The following is a 21,549-nucleotide window of genomic DNA, read 5'->3' as shown; positions in this document are numbered from 1 at the left end:
TATTCTACAGGTACCGATTTTTTCTTGACTGAGTCCAATGTTTTATCTCTTTTGATCTTTTTTAAAGGTCCTTTGCAAGCACAGAACTTTCTACGAGCATGCTCTGTATCAGGCAGTGGCCCTTCAGTATGCTGACAAGGCATGCTCTCCGCAGTTACAACGCGCCCAGGTCCGATCTGAAATACAAAATAAATACATTGCTTGACTTTGATTATAGCATTTAGAATGAGAGGAGAGTTAAATCATTAACTGCCTTTTGAAAATATTACTCAGTTGGTGGAGATGCCTCCTGAGGTTTCTGAGGGCCACTAAAGCTATCCTTTATACTAAATTCACAATTTGCTCCCATCAATACAAAAGAAAGAAGAGTGGTTTTTCAGTGGCTACTTTTATGTGCTCTGCTTTTCTGCCTTCGTGTCTGATTCATGAACTGAAAAAAAGAAAATCAAGGCTTTACCCAATAAAAGTTTGCTTACAATTTTATTTGAATTTGTATAGAATGTCAGCCACAGTTTATGACCTCAGAATTTCACTATACATTATTACTTATTACTTAAAAAAAAAGCCAAAAAAAGCCCTCTTTATCTCAAAATGCAAATGAACTATTGCTCCAGGAAATCTCCAAGACTGAAAGACACATACCATTTCCATATTCATTACTACTCTTTATACTGAATAGGTTGGGGTCTTGGAATAAATATCCCTGAGTGACAGCTCTGTCTTCTAATTGCAACCTACCAAAAAAAAAAATGCAACTCCTGGAGTGCATGTGGCTCACATGTTTGATTACTTCACCTTGACTGGTTTGCAAAAACCATATTAACCTAATCTTCACCTCTCCTTGCTGAGGGTGTTTGGCAGAGAGGAGGTAAGAAGATTGTTGCACTAAAAAAATTTCCAGCCATGTCCGTCATTTGTAATTCTCCTAAGCAAGGTACCTGAGGAATATTATATGATGTTGCTGATATGTTTTCTCAGTACATCTGTTCTGCAAAATGGACTAACCTTTTCCTTCTTTTTATCTACAGTGATTGAAATATTGATTGTAGAACCATGAAGGTATTTTCATGTTAAATCCTCTCCCTCTAAAATATGAACATTCTTGGGTTGAGGTTCAAGCCTTTAAAATAAAATCTAACAATGTATTTCTCTCCACTAAGAATTTCCAGATTACTCATGCTTGTGTGAAAATTTTTCAGATACTTTCTGCAAAATATTGCTGTTTAACAGCCTCACTGTTGTTTATGCAAGTACCTAAATAATTGTTCCAGCCCACTTCATCTTGCATTCACAGATGTACCCCTCCGTATCTTTCTGAAGTTTAAAATAATGTGGGAAAAATCCTAGTTCAGTACTCTGATGCAATCCCCTTGCTTCCTATTAGGCTTCTTTCTTCTCCATCACATCAAATATGAACTTCCTCTTTTCTTTTTTCAAATTTCAGCCACCTTAGTTGTCATTATTCATTCATGCCAGGGAGATTCAAAATAGAATCTCCTGCCTTCATACAAGTTTGAAAACAGCACCTTATATTTACTGTTTTTAGTTTTTCCACACATGTAAGTGTAACTTATAAGCAACCAAGAAACTATCTCCCTTAAATCCTCCTTAGCTGTGATGCTTACACAGAAATAATCCAGCTACCTCAAAAACAGTTATTGGCTAGACTGAGGATTCCCCCATTTTTTGTCAAAACTCAACATCTAAATATGCTGTTAGGTGTGAATTAGATCTTAACAAAGGCTTTTTATTTTCTCACACTTCAATTAACTGATAGAAATGAGCACAAAATGTTTTCTGCAGATGCAACAAGTGGCTTATCTGCAGACAGTCAGGGACACGTTACTGATAAAGGACACCTCTATGGATGTATCAAAGATTGCACACATGTACTCAACAATGAAAGGAGGAGGTCTTGACCTCAGCAAAGTTTTCATGAATGGCTGTCTCACGACAGGTACATGTCACATAGCATAGGGCCCATCTTGCCCACACTTTTTCAGAGTAATTTGCAGATCTGAATCTCATTCTGGCCAAGTGCTTGTCTAAGGCTATGTCAGAATGGGAAGTGGTGATTTGCAGAGATACAGAGTCTTTCTTATGTGCTTGGAGCTTTTCATAAACATTATTAAAGAAAATGTAAGCAGCAGCATATATACAGCCAGAACGAACCCCATACCATTACTTATTAATGAAAATAAAACAGTGTTATTAAGTCTTTCTTACTGTTATATGGAGGTTTGGAATATCAGTAGAGTAGTCCTGTTCATTGTAAATCTTTAATTTAGTTCTGGAAGCATCTATTAATGTTTCCTGAAGTATTTTTGCTTTCTAAAGATAGTCAGAAAAAAAGGTAAAATTGTTTTAATCTGCATTGATTGTGTCATTTGCACTCGTTTAAAAGTATACAAACAACATGACAAAATAAATGAGGTTATAATTCTATTTGTTTTAAATGATGTAAGTACCTTCCCCCTGTTTTTTGACTTTTTCTTGTACTGAGCACCCAAAACCAGAACAAATGGATGTGGCACTGCAAGGGTGGGAAGGGAATCCCTGCCTGCCATGACCTGCTGGGTGTGTTCTGTGCAAAGAGCCCTGGGTGCTGTGAGCCTTCATGGCCACAAGAGCACACTGCTGCCTCACAGGCAGCTTTCACCCCACAGAGCACACAGCTGCCTCTCCAGGCAGACCCAGCTGGACTGAAGCATCTCAATACAATCTCAATACATCCCAGGTGAACGACTTCACATTTTCTTTTCCTGAACTTCATGAGCTTTTGGTCAGACTATCCGTCCAGTTTCTGAATAGTAACCCTACCTCCCACCATATGGATTGCTTCCTCCAGCTCATTGTCACAGAACTGCAGAATCACAGAATGATTTGGGTTGGAAGGGACATTGAAGTTTATCTAGCTCCAACTCCCATGTTGTGGGCAGGGACACCGGACCAGGTTGCTCAGAGCCCCATCCAGCTTGGCATAAAACACTTCCAGGGATGGGGCATCCACACCTCGAACTTGGTGAGGATGAATACTGATCCAATATCCAAGTCACTAATGAAAATGTTAAATCAACACTATATTTATCAACCCTATAATTAACTCAGAAGAGTATCACTCAAAACTGACCACCAGTTAAACTAGTTAATCACTGACCACTGTCCTTTAGAGCCCATCAGTCAGCCAGCTTTTCCCACACCTTGTATTCTACCTGTATGTAATTTAGTCCATATACCCCCCTTTCTGACTACAAGAATGCTACCCAGGACTATGCTGAAAACCTTGCTAAAGCCAGAGGAATAGACATCCCCCTTTCTCTTTTTCCAGAATAAATAATTTTACCACAGAAGACAACTATGTTGGCAAGGCATGATTTGTCCTTGGTAAATTCATGACAGTTATACCAATCTCCTTCCCCCTCATGTACCTACAACTGCTTCCCAGTGATTCAGCTAAAACTAATGAGTCTGTAGCTCTTGAGGTCCTTTTTCTGTCTCTTTTTCATTTCTATTTCTAGCATACATCTTTCCAGAGGCCAGGAAGATGCTTGGCTAGAAAGAAAATTGTTATCCTTTGCAAGTCCATTGGGAAATGAGGAAAATTAAATTTAGCTGCCGAAGTTTTTCTTTTAAATCTGATTTCATTCATTTTCCAACTTAGTCTGGTTGCCAAACCAGGACTCTAATAGTTTTGTGTTTTTTAGGAAAAAAGAACAAATATTGAAAAGAAAAAGAAAAAATATTGAGAGAAGAAACTCCTTTCATCATAACATATTTCCCATCTTGAAAGATGTTTGCTGTACTAAAAAAAGAAAATGAGGAATTAGAAAAAATAAAGAAAAGCAAGAACGAACACATTTGTATTTCAACAGTTTTAGAGAAATACACATATATACAACCACTCCTCAATTGCAAGTGACAATTTTGATCCCCAGTTTGAGACTGTAGTCTGAAGAATCAAAGATTGTATAACTTTTCCAATATATCTTATGGTTCTTCTATGTGTGAATATAAAATTTAGTATCACTTCTACTTGAATATCCTTATAATTCATTAAGAAATTGTGTTTGGAACTTCACAATTTTTATAACTACACCATGATTGTAAATTTCTTACCTTCAATGCCTCATAGTTTGATGTCCGAGTCAAGAAATTCTCCCAAGATTTATTTATCAGTTCTCTCTGTGTTTGGGTAGCTTGGATCTGTAATATAAATGAGATTTACAGTTTGCAACACAATCCTATTCTCATATCAAATCTCTTCTGATATCATTGCTTGTGCTGTTTAAAAAGAATGTTTACCTGCACCCCTTTGGCTACCTTAGCTCATTCCTCTTATGTGAGATTGGAAGATAATGTGGTAGTAAAGTACAGTAATTTCACGATTACAAGCCGCACCTGATTATAAGCCACATTTCCGGGGTGTTGGCAACGTTTAGGTCTTTGTCCATATATAAGCCGCACTGGATTGTAAGCCACACTTTCGATCACAGTGAGGATCCCCGTGCAACTTTCACAAAGTTGCCAATTAGTAACAGAATCACAGGATTGCGTGGTTTACTGGCTTGGCTCGGGGCCAGGCGGGCTCGGGCCGCTCGGGGCTGCCAACGGGGCTGGGTGGCCCAGCTCGCCACTGCCGCTCGGCAGGGACACTCGGGGCTGGCTGGGCGGCGCTGCTGCCAGCGTCAGACTCGCTCGCCCCGCCTGCCGCCTGCACCGCCACCGCCGCGTTTGCTCGCCCTGGCCTGGCTCTGTTGGGCTCCCCCGCGCCACTGGGCTCCCCTGTGCTGCTGGCCCTGGCTCTGCCAGGTTCCCCCATGCCGCCGGCTCCAGTTCTGCTGGGCTTCCCCGCGCCACTGGTCCCAGCTCTGCTGGGGTTCCCCCGTGCAGCCCGCCCTCCCCCACGCCACCGGGCTCCCCCGTGCTGCTGGCCCCGGCTCCGCTGGCCACCCCCACGCTGCCGGCCATACCTCTGCTGGGGCCAGCCGAGCTCCAGCTCGGCTTGGGGCTGCCGCGGGCTCTCATTTCTGGGTTGACAACTTTTAGAACATTGTTCATATATTAGCCGCTCTGGAGTACAAGCCGCACTTCCGAGTACGGACCAAAACTTTAGTCAAAATGGTGCGGCTTATAATCGTGAAATTATTTTGCCCTTTAAAAACTTCATTTATGCACTGCCCTTAAAAACAAAGAGAGGCTTACTTTGTGCAAACTAATTTTCCTCTCTTCCAACACATAGGTTGGATGAGGCCCGGCTCTCTCAGGAATACTTTCTGTATATTCTTACTGTATATTCTTACTCTCAAATGCTGAATAAAAGAGATAGAGTCAGTTCAGGTGAAAAAAGTGAAGCCATCACAATGCAGGACAATCTCTCAAAAACACCAGCATAAGGTTTCAGACAACTAAATGGATCAACTCATCTTATTTCTCAGAAAGCAGGACAGGGTGAGACAGTAGATGAGCAAAAACACTGAACTGTTTGCCTAATAACCAAACCTGGAAAATGTCTATACCTTCTCATTCTCAGCATGCTGGGAAGCACAAAACCGTAATTTCTGAAGTAATAAAGGTCTGTGAATATTCAGCAAGGGAGTTTATAACAGAGACTTATATTTCATTTTAATAAGCAGGTGTAGTTGTAATAGGTACTTTGTATTGTTATCTACTATAGATGAACATGGATGCAACTCTATAGTAAAATGATAATTTCTTGTTACTGCTTCATTTTTTCATGTTGCTGTCTAAATGCTGTGGAAATTATACAAGCTGGGAGGACTCAGATTAACCTAATTTAAGTTACGTACAGTAATTTCACGACCATAAGGCGCACCGGACTATAAGGCGCACCCCCCGGGAGTTGGTAAATTTTGCAACTTTGCAGATCAGATAAGGCGCACCGGACTATAAGGCGCATTTTTTTTTTTTTTTTTTTTTTTTTAGCGAGGCTCCGCCCCCAGCTCCCCCTGCGCGGTTGCTGGTCAAGGCCCCGCCCCAACCCGGCAACCATTGGCCCCCGGGCCTGCCTGTATCTGCCATTCCGTGCGGCATCCCCGGCGCCAGAAAATGCCCGCCACCGCTCCGTGCGGCGTCCCCGGGGCCAGGGAACGCCTGCCGCCACTCCGTGCGGCGTCCCCGGGGCTGGAAAATGCCCGCCGCCGCTCCGTGCAGCATCCCCGGGGCTGGAAAATGCCCGTCGCCGCTCCGTGCGGTGTCCCCGGTGCCAGAAAATGCCCGCCACCGCTCCGTGTGGCATCCCCGGGGCCGGAGAAAGCCCTCCGCCGCTCCGTGCGGTGTCCCCAGGGCCGGGGAACGCCTGCTGCCGCTCCGTGCGGCGTCCCCAGGGCCCCGCTGCTCCGGGAGTTCCCTGGTGCTCCGGGTGCCCCCATGTCGGCTGGCTTGCCCCGCGCCGCCACTGCTCTGCCGCCCATCCTTCGCTCGGCTCGCCGGCGCCAACTGCCCTGCCTCCCATCCCTCGCTCGGCTCGGCGCACTGCGGCCCCGTCGGCCCCTATCGGGCTGTGGCCCCGCGGCCTCCAGCACCGCAGCCCCGCTGGCTGCGCCTGCCCCTATCAGCTGTGGTGCCGCTGCCCCCAGCACTGCGGTCCCGTCGGCCCCTATCGGGCTGTGGCCCCGCGGCCTCCAGCACCGCAGCCCCGCTGGCTGCGCCTGCCCTTATCAGCTGTGGCGCCGCTGCCCCCAGCACTGTGGTCCCGTCGGTCCCTATCGGGCTGTGGCCCCGCTGCCGCCAGCACCGCAGCCCCGCTGGTTGCGCCTGCCCTTATCAGCTGTGGGGCCGCTGCCCCCAGCACTGTGGTCCCGTCGGTCCCTATCGGGCTGTGGCCCCGCTGCCGCCAGCACCGCAGCCCCGCTGGTTGCGCCTGCCCTTATCAGCTGTGGGGCCGCTGCCCCCAGCACTGTGGTCCCGTCGGCCCCTATCGTGCTGTGGCCCCTTGGCTCAGGCCGCTGCGCACAACAAAGTTACAAAGTAGTAACACCTCCCTGCCCGCGCTGCTCCCGGTACCTGGGGCACCCAGGGCCGCCCCCTGTCTTCCTGCCCTTGCTGCTCCCCGTGCCAGGGGCTGCCCGGGGCCGCCCCCCGCCTTCCAGTCCACGCTGCTCCCTGTGCCTCGGGCCGCCGGGGGCCGCCCCCTGCCTTCCAGTCCGCGCTGCTCCCGTTGCCTGGGGCCGCCGGGGGCCACGCCCCGCCTTCCAGCTCGCACTGCTCCCTGTGCCTAGGGCAGCCCGGGGCCGCCCCCCGCCTTCCAGCCCGCGCTGCTCCCGGTGCCTGGGGCCGCCGGGGGCCGCCCCCTGCCTTCCAGCCTGCGCTGCTCCCTGTGCCTAGGGCCGCCGGGGGCCACGCCCCGCCTTCCAGCCCGCACTGCTCCCTGTGCCTAGGGCAGCCCGGGGTCGCCCCCCGCCTTCCAGCCCGCGCTGCTCCCGGTGCCTGGGGCCGCCGGGGGCCGCCCTCTGCCTTCCAGCCTGCGCTGCTCCCCGTGCCAGGGGCTGCCCGGGGGCCGCCCCCCACCTTCCAGCCCGCGCTGCTCCCGGTGCCTGGGGCCGCCGGGGGCCGCCCCCTGCCTTCCAGCCTGCGCTGCTCCCCGTGCCAGGGGCTGCCCGGGACCGCCCCCCGCCTTCCAGTCCACGCTGCTCCCTGTGCCTGGGGCCGCCGGGGGCCGCCCCCTGCCTTCCAGCCCGCGCTGCTCCCTGTGCCTGGGACTGCCCGCGGCTGCCCCACCATGGCTACTCGGCGCTCCCGCGGCGCCGCCCCCCCTCGCGGCTCTCACTTCCGGGGTGGAAAATTTTGCAACTTTGTAGATCAGATAAGGCGCACCGGACTATAAGGTGCACTTCCGGGTTTAGGGAAAAATTTTAGTCATAAGGGTGCGCCTTATAGTCGTGAAATTACTGTAATTTAAAGTTAAAATTTTCAAGCAATGTACACATACAGGATTTTCAACATTATATAAGAAGAAAATCTGCACATAAATGGACAAAAAAGCTTAGGTGGGCTTTCCTTATTTAAAGACTACTTTGTCTTACTTCATTGTAAGTTTCTTTCTCTTCCTGGATTTTGTGGTGGTCCTCTATTTCAAGCACTTCAGTCTGCAGAGCAACAACCGCTTCTCCAGTATTTTCTGATATAGCTGAAATAACTTTCAAGGCTCTCTCATCTGCTGTAACAGGCCTGAATTCTTCTTTTATCTCTGCACATATTTCACTCCAAACCTCTGCAATCTGTGTGTGAAACATACACCATATGATTCAGTATTTATCTCATTCTTCAGTACCAATTATTCGAGATAGAGCAACCATCTCTCTCCTTATTGTTGTCTGACTTCTCAGAATTTTTATGCAAGGTTATGCACTAATATTGTACCAGATTCATTCATGATAAGCCTCCCTAAGCCTTCCCAAGATCAAACTTGATTCAAAGAGGAGTAACAAGAATGCTGAAAACTAAAGAATTTCAGAAGATGTAACTTCAAGATACCAAATTACACGAGCAAAGTGCTGAGTCCTACTGCCTACTACTTAAAATCCCAAATTGCAGACATTATTAGAGCAAACTGCAACAAGAGCCATCAATGGAAACTGGAATTATCAACCAAAGGCTGAGTCTTGCTATTTTCTGCAAGCTCTCACAGACTTTGTTCCTCAGCATAAATTTATCATAAACAAAAGCATCTTTTGAGCAAGACAGCTCTCACAAAGCTTGTTACCCTGCTGTAGTTTCCTATAGGCACACCATTCTTAACTTTACACAGGATGAATGGATGGATGGATGGATGGATGGATGGATGGATGGATACTGCATATGGGGACAAAGATAGCAAAGCACAGAAGAACCTTTATAAGAATGTGTTTTTAATGTCATTTTTAATAAGTGTCCCTTAAACTGACCTTACTGCACATGGACACAGTCCCGCGCTCCAGTCCTTCCCCAATTTCTTACTCCTGGCACATTCTCGTATTGGTCTGGCAAAGAGTTAAAACTATTTTTTTCTGAGTTATTTTTAACTGGCATTAGTTTCTAGTCTTATTTGCTGCATGGTCACAAACATTTGTAGCAGTATGAAGCAAGAACATGGGGATTGATGCAATGTTGGAGGTGGGATTGTTTCTTTTGCTGGTGAATACTGGCTTTCACTAGGTGAGTTATTGGTGACTTGTGACATAGGGGAGAGCTTTTGAAGGGTTATTTGTTTGTTGTGTCCTGAGATATACTTGCTATTTTTGGGAATGCAGGTACAATATTAATATTTTCTTGAATGATACTCACTTTAAAGTCAATATAACGTTGTATAATAGCAAGTGTAACAAAATCCTTAGCAGATAAGCCAGGTAAATTTTCAAAACCTAAAAGAATATTAATCCCATTAGTATGATGAATTTATCCTATAACATTCTAAAAAAAGACACGTTATTTGTCATACAAACACATGCAAAATCTTCAACACACATACCTCAGTCAGTCACTCTTGATCCTGAGCAGGCTTTTGCTGATAAGAAAAACCCTGTTTCTCCATAATACACTCTCTCTGTACTAAAATCTTTACTTATGAATGGCTCTGTCAGCCTTCCAATAATTTGGTAGGTCAGGATGCTACACTTTAGTGGTAAAGGTTTGTTTTCTGTTAAAGCAGACAAACAGTTGAGTCTACAGATCACAGGTTCTAGAGCAGCTATTCAGCACATAAAGAATTTGCTTTAACTATGAAGTAGCCAATCGAAAAATTATACCAGTGCTTTGTTTCAAAGCTGTCTAATGAGGGTGGCCTCCCATCTTGTACATTTCTGTCTTCAGCATAATGCCTTGAGCATCACGACTCTACCTTTTAAAAATGTTCCCAGTACAGTAGTTTCACGACTATATGGCGCACCCTTTTGACTAAAACTTTCCCCCAAACCCGGAAGGGTGCCTTATAGTCCGGCGCGCCTTTTATAATGGACAAAGTTGCGAAATTCGCAAACCCAGAAGTGTGAGCAATGGGGGGGTGGTGCCGTGGGAGCACCGAGTCGCGGGTGGGGGCGGGAGTGGGCAGCCGCAGCCGGCAGGAGCTGCGTGGGGAGGGAAGGAGCTGCCCCGGCCCCGACTCCGGCATGGGGAGGGCACCTGGGGCTGTGTTTAAAGGCTACGCCAGTCTGTGAAAAATGTTTGCAAACTGCAGTAATTCATTACTTTGTTGCACACGGCCCAGCTCCTCACTGCAAAAAAAAAGGGCGAGCCGATGCCAGTAATTCCTTACTTTGTTGCATGCAGCTCAGCTCCTTGCTGCAAAAAAAAAGTGCGAGCCGTGAGCCCAGCCGCGAGGGGGGGCAGGAGCGGCCAGCCCCTGGCCAGTGGTGGCCACGCGGGCTGAGAGGCACCGCCCTGCCCCTGCTCCCAGCCCCTGGCGGCCGCGCGGGCTGAGAGGGACGGCCCAGCCCCTGGCCAGCGGCAGCCGCACAGGGAGAGAGGGGGTGGGCAGCCCCGGCCAGCAGGAGCCACACAGGGAGAGAGGGAGCGGGCAGTGCTGCGCCGCCCCGAGCCGTGGACAGTCCCGAGCCGCCCTGAATCGCAGCAACCCCACAGTGTGAGCCATGGCTGCCCTGAACCGTGGCAGCCGCAAGCCCCGCCTCGCCAGCCGGGGGTGGGCGGGAGTGCCGGCCCCACGCATGGGGAGGGCGCTTGGGGCTGTGTTTCAAGGCTACACCAATCTGTTAAAATGTTTCCAATTTGAGCACATGCCAGTAAACTCCACGATCGTGGGATTCCGTTACTAATTAGTTTCTTTGTTGCGCATGGTGCAGATTTTCGCGGCAAAAAAAAAAAGTGCGCCTTATAGTCCGGTGCGCCTTATATGATCTACAAAGTTGTGAAACTCCCAGGGAGTGCGCCTTATAGTCCGGAGCGCCTTATGGTCATGAAATTATTGTATGTGTAAAAGAATAAGGTAGGGAAGTATGGTTAGCTGAGAAACATAGCTGAGACTATGTTTCTTTTTTTTTTTCCTCCTACACTGAATGATGATGTAAATTAATTTTAAAAAGACCCTAAATATAGTCTATCAAATCTCTTTCTAGACTTCATCATATCATCTGTGTGGTAACTGGGAAAGTAGACTGGAAAGTCTGCCTAGAGTATATTACATCATGTTTTGAAGCTAAGAAATACTGTAAATAAAGACCATTTACCACCACTGTTTTTCTAGATCGTTGAGTAACAGGCTGTTATGGACCTTAATAGTAACAGGAAGTTGCTGAGAAAAGATTATAAAATATTTCCATATGTTATTATCTAATTTTCATATAATTTTAGTACTTCATAGGAGACAGCACAATGTATATAACTAACATGGAAGATATCTGTGAATACAGGAGAAAGCTGGAAGAAAATCTTACGCCTTTTTATTTTAGTAAAGTATCCAGCTATGATCCAACATTTAATATAATTAACACTACTAAAATTAGTAAGAACCTGGGTTACAACAGAGAAGCAAGTAGCTATAGATTATTAGAGAAACTAAAGATGTTTTCAGAGCATTTTATACTATAGATAAAGCAGAGAACTGGCTGAAGCAATCTCAAAACAATTACTGATTATCTCTGAACCTGCAGAGGATGGACATGAAAACACAAAAAAGCCTAAAAAGACCCCCTGAAACAAATAATTAGAAAAATAATGTTTATGCAGTTAAATGTTAACAGTTTAAAAAATTAGTATCCAACATAAATTAGTGAAAACTAAGACCCAACTTTTGTTCTATAGACAGAAAAAAAATCTCATGGATGTGGAAGAATTTATCACTTAGCTTAAGTTTAGGTTTTAAGACATGAGTATAATGAGTATTCATACTCAGTGTGCAAACAACAAAAATTAAGATGGACTGCCACACCTTTAAAGAAAAAATTAAAATGCAAATTAATTTTGCACTCTGAAAAATTATCTAAAACTACAGAATTTAATTTAGTAAGGACAAGTAGAAAATTCTAACTGTAGGAATAACCACCTGTACAAATCCAGGATGGTAGATGATTGTACAACATTCTAAGTTGAATGAGCAAACAATATCATGCCACTAGGAATACAGCTATTGTTACATTTATGTCTGAATGTTTATTTACAAGATGTGTAGAGTAACATAGCTCTATCTGGCTGTGAGGCTTCTGCTGGAGTACTGTGTTCAGCTTTGGGACACTTGAGACAATGAAGAATTTGAATCAATTGAAAAGACTCCAGAAATAAAAGAATAATTACAGGTTATGTTAGAAAATGCAATCAATTAGTAATATCTTTCTCAATCTAGAGAAATAAATGTAGAAGTGCTAAAATATGTGAAAAAGATATTGTGTGTGGGAAAATAAATTGCACAGCATTTAAAGCTAGTTTTAGGTTTAGTCCTAAGAAAATTCTTCCTGGTGGTGGGGACCGCAAAGTAGAGGGGAAGTCTTGAAATCTCAATAAAGGGAGATTTTTTAAAAAATGTTACAACCAAGCATCTGTTAATTAGCGAGCACCGATGTTGAATCACAATGTTTCCTCTGGCCTTGTTTTTTTTTCATAGTGGAATTTATTGATCACTAGTGAACAAGTTCAGTTTAAGGACAAACATGACACTGACAAGACAATTAATTTGTCTTACCTAGCTTGCAAAATAATGAATAAACTTTTGCCCGTATGCTCTCTGAAATTTCCATTATGGCAAAACTGGGACAGCTGGCAGGCACTGGAATGACCTTTTGTCGTTTCTGGAAGCTGGTAACAATAGGTCGCTTAGTGTCTAATAATATAAAACACAAAATCAGAGTAGAAGAATGAAGATGTAGTATGTTCCCAAACTTAGAGGAAATACATCTTACTTTGTGGACACCACGTGGATAATTTTGATTGTTTGGCCAAGAGTTTGAAGATAACTTGGGTCAGGAAATTTTAATTAGCATGACAAAAAATTTGTGAGAACAGAATTCACTTCTTTTTACAATATATACCAAAACACAATGCCTTTTGTGGAAGAAATTAGGCAGTTAAACTGTCCAGCATTAGAAAAGCTGCTCATGGTTCTGTTCTATACTTGGTTCATTCCAAGCTGATATAGAAAATTATATATAGCGGCCAGAATGAAATGAAAATAAATGAATAAATGAATAAATGAAACAGAAGATATTTTAGGTTTGGTAGGTATTACAGTGTAAAGCTATAAATGTCTTATTTACTGTCATCAGAATTCAGAGTACAAAAGCAAATAATGTCATTATTTTACTGGACTGCTCACAGTTCCAAATGCATCATAAAACTTACCAACAATCCTTCCATACTGATCACGTTTGACTCCCAAATCCACCTCCTCCTGTCTCCATAACTGTATTAGAAGATTAGCTGCTGTTTGATCTCTCTTCCCTCGCCAGATACTCATGTGCAAAGTGGTTTTAGGGTTGTCAGAAGACTCAACCAAGATTCCAAGAATTATATTGCACAGGTTCTTTTCCTTTAACTTGGTCAAGGAAAAAATAAAGGAAGTTTTAAACTGTTGAAAACACAGTGACTGTCTACTTTCTGAGAAATTGTGTACTACATAATCAAGCAACTGCAAGCTTTTCATCAACAGTATTTACACAAAATTCATGTATAAACCTGTAAATCCTTAAAGGTTTTGGAATCCTGCTATGCAAAGTTCCATAAATCAAGGGACATGAGGAGCATGATTGTAAGATCATATAAGGTGCATTCCTATGTGTAGAATTACACAGTAGGTTTTGTGTACATGCCTCCAGGACCACTGCTACCAAGATTTATTGTTGTGGGAAACAGACTCTGAAGGCAGAGGCTGAGCAGTACCACACAGCACATCTGTTTTGTGGCCAGATCTTTTGGCAGCAGCAGAGAGGAGGCAAGGGCTTCAAACTGAAAGAGAGTGAATTTAGATTAAACATTGGGAAAAAATTCCTTACTTTGAGGCTGATGAGGGACTGGACCAGCTTGCCCAGAGAAGCTATGGATGTCCCAACCCCAAAGGCTGGATAGGACAGGCTGGATGTGGCTTTGAGCAACCTGAGCTAGTGGAAGGAGGCCCTGCCCATGGCCAGGGGAGTTGGAACTATATGATGTTTAAGGTTCCTTCCAACCCAGGCCATTCTATGATTCTGTTATTCTGAGGGTCTGCAGCCGTGCACTGTAAGAACATCAGGGGCTGACAGTACAACCAGTATGAACGAGGAATGAACAAATCAAGGAAGGTGCATTTTTATTTCATAAGAGGTGAAATGTCTGTGCCAGTTCTATGGCCAAGATGCAAAGGAGTAGTTCTACACACAAGATACATGTACAAAGTACAGTAATTTCACGAATACAAGCCGCACCAATTTGACCAAAATTTTGGCGGAAACCCGGAAGTGCGGCTAATATTCCGGGGCGGCTAATACATTAACAAAATTCTAAAAGCTGCCAACACGGAAGTGAGAGCCCGCGGCAGCCCCAAGCCAAGCTGGAGCCCGGCCGGCCCCGGCAGAGGTGGGAAAGCCTGGCAGAGGCGGGGCCAGCAGTGTGGGGGGCGGGCGGCAGAGCCTGAGCCAGCAGGGCGGGGCAGGGGGGCGGCAGAGCCGGGTCAGTAGGGCGGGGGAGCCTGGGAGAACTGGGGCTAGCAATGCAGGGGAGCATGGCAGAAGCAGGAAGGCCGGCGGGTGGGGCTGCCTGGCAGCGGGGGAAGCCCAGCAGAATCGGGGCCAGCAGCATGGGGGAGCCCAGCGGTGCGGGGGCCTGCAGTGCCGGCCAGGGCGAGGAAACGCGGCGGCGGTGCAGACGGGAGGGGGCGGCCGGCGAGCCCGGCGGCGGCAGCCCGCCGGCAGGGCTAGGGAACGCGGCGCGGCCGGCGAGCCGGGCGGCGGCAGCCCGCCGGCAGGGCTAGGGAACGCGGCAGCGGGGCAGTGCTGACGGGAGAGGGGGGCCAGCGAGCCCGGCGGCGGCGGCAGTGGCTGGCCCGCCGGCAGGGCGACTACGTAAACAACGCAGCGGCGAGGCGGCTGGCATGCCTGCCAGCGGCGGCAGTGGCTGGTCCGCCGGCAGGGCGACAACGTAAACAGCGCAGCGGCGAGGCGGCCGGTATGCCTGCCATCGGCGGCAGTGGCTGGTCCGCCGGCAGGGCGACTACGTAAACGTAGCGGCGAGGCGGTGCTGACGGGAGAGGGGGGCCAGTGAGCCCGGCGGCGGCTGCAGCACCACCCGGCCGGCCCCGTCAGCAACCATGAGCGGGCCGAGCCTTCCCGGCCCCGCCCCGAGCCAGTAAAGCCCTCTATGCCGCGATCCTGTTACTAATTGGCCAATTTGTGAAAGCTGCGCACGGATTCTCGCGACGAACGAAAGTGCGGCTAATATTCGGGGTGCGGCTTATCTATTGACAAAGACAGCAACATTGTCGAGGCACCGGAAGTGCGGCTTATAATCCGTGCGGCTTGTATTCGTGAAACTACTGTAACTTCAAACATAAAAATGGTTAAAACCATCAAGTCCTCTTACTAAATTAAGTGCTTTTCGAAAGAGATGTCATCCAAACAAAGAGCATAGTTTGGGTTTTCTTTTCAAAACCAGAATAATTTTGTTAAATTAAAAACTGCCTCTGTCAAATATGCATCAAAAAAGAGAAAAAAAATACAGGGAAAACCTATCCAATAATTTCTGAGCAGATATATGGGTCTGTTTCAGGGAATTAAACATACTGGGATTTTTTGGGGGTTTTTGGGGGGGTTTTTTTGTTTTGCTTTGTTGGTTTTCATGGGTTTTTTGTTTGTTTCTTTGGGTTTGTTTGCTTTTTTGTATAATACCAGTCTTAGGAGATTTGGCAACAAAAATAACACAATTTTCCATGTTATTTTCCTATTCTTTCATTCTACAAAACCAATAATAAAAGCACCTACTGCCAACAAATCCATAAGGAGAAAAATGCCCTGTTTTTCAATAAAAGAGTCCTCTGCAATGCAACATCCAACGACACAGGACCTTAAACAGAAAAAATTTCACTTATGTAGAAACACTTTTATGCTTTTGAACATTCTACAATAATCTCATTTATTTTGCTGAATTGCATACCATTTGGTATGCAATATGCTTTATACCTTCAGGGAGTAGAAAAATCATGTTTCATGTGCCTTTTCATTTTCAACTATAACTAAATTACTGCTTGACTGCTCTTTCTTCTCCTGCAGGTGGCACACCTTCCTTGAAGCAGCCTAAGCAATTTGGCAGGCTCTCAATGAATTGGAATATGTATTTGAACTGAAACTAACTCAGTAAACGAGTTTAAAATTTAACCAGGTCATGTCCCTAATCTGGTTTATTGCAGGGTTGTGTGAATATTTCTGCCAGAAAAATCAAAGGGGTGAGTCAAGCAAGCCTTTTTTTGGCAACAGTTTGCTTCTCAGAGATTAAAATCATCATAAAGCCAGCATTGATGTTGCTGTTACTTATTTATTTCCTTTATTTATTTGATTTTTAACGTATTTATCAACTTCTGCCTTAAAAAAATATTAAGTTTTTATTTTCCTCCTATGTATTGGCAATCTTTAAAACATTTCTAGCCCAATATAGCCAGTTTGCAAGCAACTTTTATACTTACACAGTTTTTTGGTATATTGGTCTATTCTTGCCTGCTGTTTACTTCTCTAAAGTTATTTACAGACTCTAACCACATGCCTCTCTTAGAAAGTCTTGAGTAAGTCTGCATGTCAGGAGGTCACTTTGTGGGGAGTGAGGTTGTCACACTGAATCCATATTTAACAAATCTTACATGCAGTATATTCCATTTCTATTGCATCATTTTAAATTAGCCAAGTTTTATGAAGAATTTTTATACATTATAAACAGAAGAAAGACCTACATGTGCAGAGAAAGGTCATAGCATTGCAGACCTAAAAAATACAACACTTGACATTTTTCCAAGTTACTGCTGCTAAAATACTTCACTAACCACAAGCAGTCGAGTGCACTGAGGAGGAGACAACTGTGGCCTAATCCACTATATAAATTCCTTGGATCCATCTTAAAGAATGGGATAAGTATATCAATTCCTCCACAGCTGAAGAGTTCCTGTTGAAATGTTAATGAAAGCAATGTTTCTTAAGCAATATTTGCTAAATTTAAACCATGTAAGAAAACACAATGGGAAATGTAAATATTTATATTGTAATAAATTTGGTCCACTTGTTAGAGCAAGATACACACATAGGAAAAAGGATTTTCAGTTTTACCAAAGTGCTAATTAATTTCTTAACACATTTTCATACATCAATTTAAAAATAATGTAAATTAACAATCAAATAGGTTCAACACTTGATAGTGGATTTCTGAGTGTTTTTTGTATTTTAGCTGTATCAACAAACATGACTTGTTAAAAATGATCTACAATTGACATCCGCTTTTCAATTAAAACAAAAAAGGAGTGTCCCTTAAAAGAAAATATACTATGTTTTGACATTTTCTGCACAGTATAGGACAGAAAGATACATACCTTTCTGTGGACATCATGTTCACAGAGAACAGACAAAATAAATAATACATCAGCTTGGATTTCCAGTAGAATAGTACCTTCTTTTTCTTTAGATTTGTCTGCTGCAAACTTTAAGATGTCTGTAAATGGATATATTTTATATATATGAATGCCCCTATACACAACTCAAAATTCTATTACAGCTGCTGCTTTTTAAAAAACTCAAATTTGCATGAAAGGATTTGTAAAGTAAGTTCAGTTTTATCTCCTGTGTTTTAACAATAGCTTCCAGAAGTGCAGCACTCTGATGCTGCAGTTTCATGCCTTTACTCTTGGTGACAGAGTTAATGACAGCAGGTTGCACTGATTTCTTCTTTGTTCAGACTCTGTGCTACCCCTTTGCCAGTGCAAGGAATTCAGGGAACCGATACAAATTAAGGAAGTCTTAGAAAAAGACAACAAACTGGCTGGTTTGCTCTACTCCATAGCTTCACAAATGTCTGAACTGACAGTGGAAATGTGGGAAAGACATGAGATACCACCATTGATGAGAAAATCAGCCTTGGAACCACTATGTGGAAGAGGGCATTCATACACAAAATTCCCTTCGAGTAAGAAAAGTTACTTGATTCTGATATGTAAGGTATAGTTATTAATTTTGCTTTCACTAAAAGCTGTAGGTTTCCACAGAGTTTTCACTGGTGTTGAACTGAAGCTATAAAATGCTTCATTTCTAGGCTTATTATTGGAACATACACTTTGAATTCCAAAGGATCTTTCCTGTTTTATTTCCTTCAGAGTACTGAAAACTTTCTGTTATTGTATGAAAACCAGTTTGGTTTGGAAATTAAACCAAAATTTATCAGGAGGTATGTGTTACTGAATAAGAAATGGTCTAAAATTGCAGGAGCAGTGATTAAGCAGTTTTATTCTGGGGTTTTTTTTTGTTGTTTTTTTTTTATTATGTATCTTGTTCATTTAAAGGTACATTGTTATTAGTTTTATTCTATGCTAAAGAGGACTTGTGGAAAGCAACACTGTGATAGACCTAGGTAGAAAAATACTCATGGGCTGGAGTTTCTGGGGACTGCTACAATGAAAAGAAGATCTACCAAAAGCAGTAATTTAAAGTGAGAAGGGGCAGCTTTTGCTCTGAAATGAAACATCTAGACTTTTAAAACTGTCTGTTTGGCTTAACTCAATGTGCATTGAGATGGAAAAAAAAAGATTAACATCAAATCATTTACATCTTGGATTAATTGGTAGAGGTTTTTTTAGTTTTTCAGCAGTCAAAGGAATGACACACTAAAAGAACAGCACACAAAAATGCAGGAACATTCCTAGTGTCAACAGAAATGTAGCAATTAAAGAACAGCAATACAAATTGTGCTTTACCCAGTAGCTGGCTAATTGCTCCCTGGTCACACAAATTAATGCTCACAGCATCATCATAAAGGGCCACAACAGATCTCAGCACTCGGAGGCTGTAGCGCATTTGTGCAAGTTTGTTGCCACGACCACCTGTTCCATGGAAACTGTGGCCTAGACTAAAGAAAGGATCTGTGGAGAAACCACAACAAATACTCCTTTTGGCAGACAATCTATGTTCAGAAAAATGTGCTCAAGAAAAATAAAAACAAATAAAAAAGAAAAAACCCAAATCACAACAACAACAAAAACCCCAAAACTCCATTGAAGTAGAAATTATTCCTGTTTAAAACCATCTAGTAATAAGCCTTTCTGTATAGGACAATACTTTTTACATGCATAAGAAAGATAACATTTTGGTGAACATTTAAGATTATTATACATTTTTTAACCTTAGTAGGTTCACGAGCAGTTTTGCAAACTCAAAATACGCTATGTTTAGGATGACATTTAATATCAACCTTTTGATGTCCATTCAATCCAAATAAAAATTTCTTCCTAGGAAGACATACCAATTTTATGATGAAAAATATCTATCCTTAGAAATCTGGTCAACAAAACTGAGTGCACTTAGTTATCGTTTTGCTTAGCTCACACTCTTCTCTGATGCCCAGCAGCCAGTTTTAGTCTGAAACCTGTCTTACTACGTACAACTCTGAGTTAACATGTCCTGTTTCATGGCAGGAATTACTGATTGGATTTCTTGCCACAAGGGAACGGCTTGGCTCACTTCAAACACAGACAGTAGAGATGTTTGTCTGAAGGAATATCAATATAGTGGTACACAGGGAAAGGGGCACCAGCTTATCCTTCAGTAGGAAAAAAAAAAAAGGATGGTTGGTTGTTTTTTGGAAACATTTGTTTCCTAGGTGACTTATGAAAAAGAATCATTCTGACATCATGAGTTTTACCTTTTCCTTTCCTGTCAAAAAAAGTAAGTTCAGTTGAACTGTTTTGAGGTTACCTGTGTGTGAAAGCCATGAGTATCCACTAACCTTGGCCTATACACCATTCCAGAAACACAAGGAGAAGAGTATTTGCTTGGCAGGACAAGTATTTATCTACTAATGCAGGAGCCACTGAAGCTAAAACAGCAATTGCATGAAGCTGCAAGTCTTCATATTGGGCAGCAGACCAGTCAAGAAATCCAGGCTTTTGATGATTTACTTTTACATAATAAAGCAAAGCTGGCATCACGTGATTTTCACTGAGGAGCTGCAGAGTCCAGACAAAGAAAAAGAGAGACAGTTTACAGATTTCACATGCAAATAAGGAAAATCTAAAGGATGAGTCAACTTTATCTGTCCTACACTAACAAAATTATTTTTTTATTGAGAAACCATGTCATGAACACTACAAGTACAGGCAAACTTTTTATATTCTGTAGCTTTCCCACAGATTGTGGTTTGCTAAAATGTATTATGTTCTTCAGGATTATTTCAATAAAGCTCTGCAGTCACTTGTCAGCAATTTTCATAGCATGGTCTAAATTTTTAACTTTCTAAAATAGAAATTGTATGCTGCTTTCCAACAGCAGGACTTGGTCTGAAGTTATGCATGAATTCTTGGTTTGGAGAACAGGTATTTTCAATGTACTGGGCTATGGTAGATAGATAAGTAATGTTCTCATGATTCCTTTGTCTTTTCTCTTTTTTTTAACTTATTATTTCTGTTGTGTTACAACTTACCTGTACAGCAGATTGGTCTTTAGATAAGATTCCTATTATATTAAATAGTAACTTCTTCATCTCAAAATCCTCGTTTGAGTAGGTAAGTTTAAAACCTTTTACCAAGGGATTGGGAAGTTTAACTATGAAGGAAATGGTAGATAAGTTACAAAAAACATCATAATTAAAAGCAAAGATTGTGTAATTATGCAGTATGGAATCTCTTACCTTCAGTAAATGTTGCAAGTACTATTAAGAGCTTTGCAAATCCACTTTCCTAATAGGCATTCAAAAAACATACATTAATTAAATTAGATTGCAGTGAAATTAAGACTTATGATTTAATTTTGGTTTGACTTTTCAGAACAAAGAATGTATCCTATGGCAGAATAAACAGAATTTTATCAAAGAAGAGAACAACCATTTGGACATCATACAACAATAACTAACTGCAGTCCTAAGGGTACAATTAAACCTGTGTTTCATACAGTACAAGTCTGAGCTTCTGTGGGGAAATCCCAAACACTTGTATTCACTACGATAATCTAACACAAGGAAACCATATTCTCTGTGCTCTTAGAGCTGTGTTTTTAAAAATGCATTTGGTCATGTTTTACATCAGGGTCACCAGTACATACAATTTTGTGGCATCAGTGAACTTTTATGCATATCAATGCACTTCAAGTTCAGTGCATTTACAAGTAAAAATACAAAAACTGCATGTATGGGCAAGAACAATTTACCAATATCACATATGAAAAGCTCAGAAAATAAAATCTTGTAAATCATAGGTCCTACAGAGCTAACAGAAGGACAATAATGTCTAATATAAATGGATAGGACCAAAGCCAGGAGGTGTCTATGCAGCACATTAGAGGCAAAAGAGTTTTGTTTCTGAGGTAAGCAACCAGCAAACAGTTTTGTTCCAACACAGATATAATAATTAATATCATTATGAACCTCAGGTATATTTTACAGTTTGTTTGTTATGAGAAA

The 21,549-nt window shown here is 43.2% G+C and overlaps 1 protein-coding gene across 6 annotated transcripts in view; it reads right to left on the bottom strand.

The window, feature by feature from the left end:
- The window catches only part of LOC116993263 (GTP-binding protein 10), a 62,662-nt gene that overhangs the window by 29,250 nt on the left and 11,863 nt on the right, over positions 1-21,549 (bottom strand). For 5 of the 6 annotated variants that reach the window (XR_004417253.1, XM_033053644.1, XM_033053646.1 and 2 more), the window contains exons 10-23: positions 20,782-20,830; positions 20,575-20,696; positions 19,882-20,101; positions 18,854-19,018; positions 17,480-17,598; positions 16,940-17,058; positions 15,891-15,972; positions 13,282-13,474; positions 12,626-12,763; positions 9,283-9,359; positions 8,043-8,237; positions 4,117-4,203; positions 2,227-2,331; positions 15-176 (exon numbers count right to left, since the gene is read on the bottom strand). Coding sequence is in view for 5 of the 6 variants with exons in the window: in XM_033053644.1 (XP_032909535.1) it covers positions 15-176; positions 2,227-2,331; positions 4,117-4,203; positions 8,043-8,237; positions 9,283-9,359; positions 12,626-12,763; positions 13,282-13,474; positions 15,891-15,972; positions 16,940-17,058; positions 17,480-17,598; positions 18,854-19,018; positions 19,882-20,101; positions 20,575-20,696; positions 20,782-20,830 (1,833 nt within the window). In the remaining variant the exon portion in view is untranslated. The remainder of the gene's footprint in view (positions 1-14; positions 177-2,226; positions 2,332-4,116; positions 4,204-8,042; positions 8,238-9,282; positions 9,360-12,625; positions 12,764-13,281; positions 13,475-15,890; positions 15,973-16,939; positions 17,059-17,479; positions 17,599-18,853; positions 19,019-19,881; positions 20,102-20,574; positions 20,697-20,781; positions 20,831-21,549) is intronic. The other variant, XM_042779385.1, reaches the window with a different exon arrangement.

This window comes from Catharus ustulatus, chromosome 1, assembly GCF_009819885.2.
Source record: "Catharus ustulatus isolate bCatUst1 chromosome 1, bCatUst1.pri.v2, whole genome shotgun sequence".
NCBI lineage: Eukaryota > Metazoa > Chordata > Aves > Passeriformes > Turdidae > Catharus > Catharus ustulatus.
Note: the sequence above shows the minus strand (reverse complement) of the source record. Positions and strands in the feature narration are given on the sequence as shown.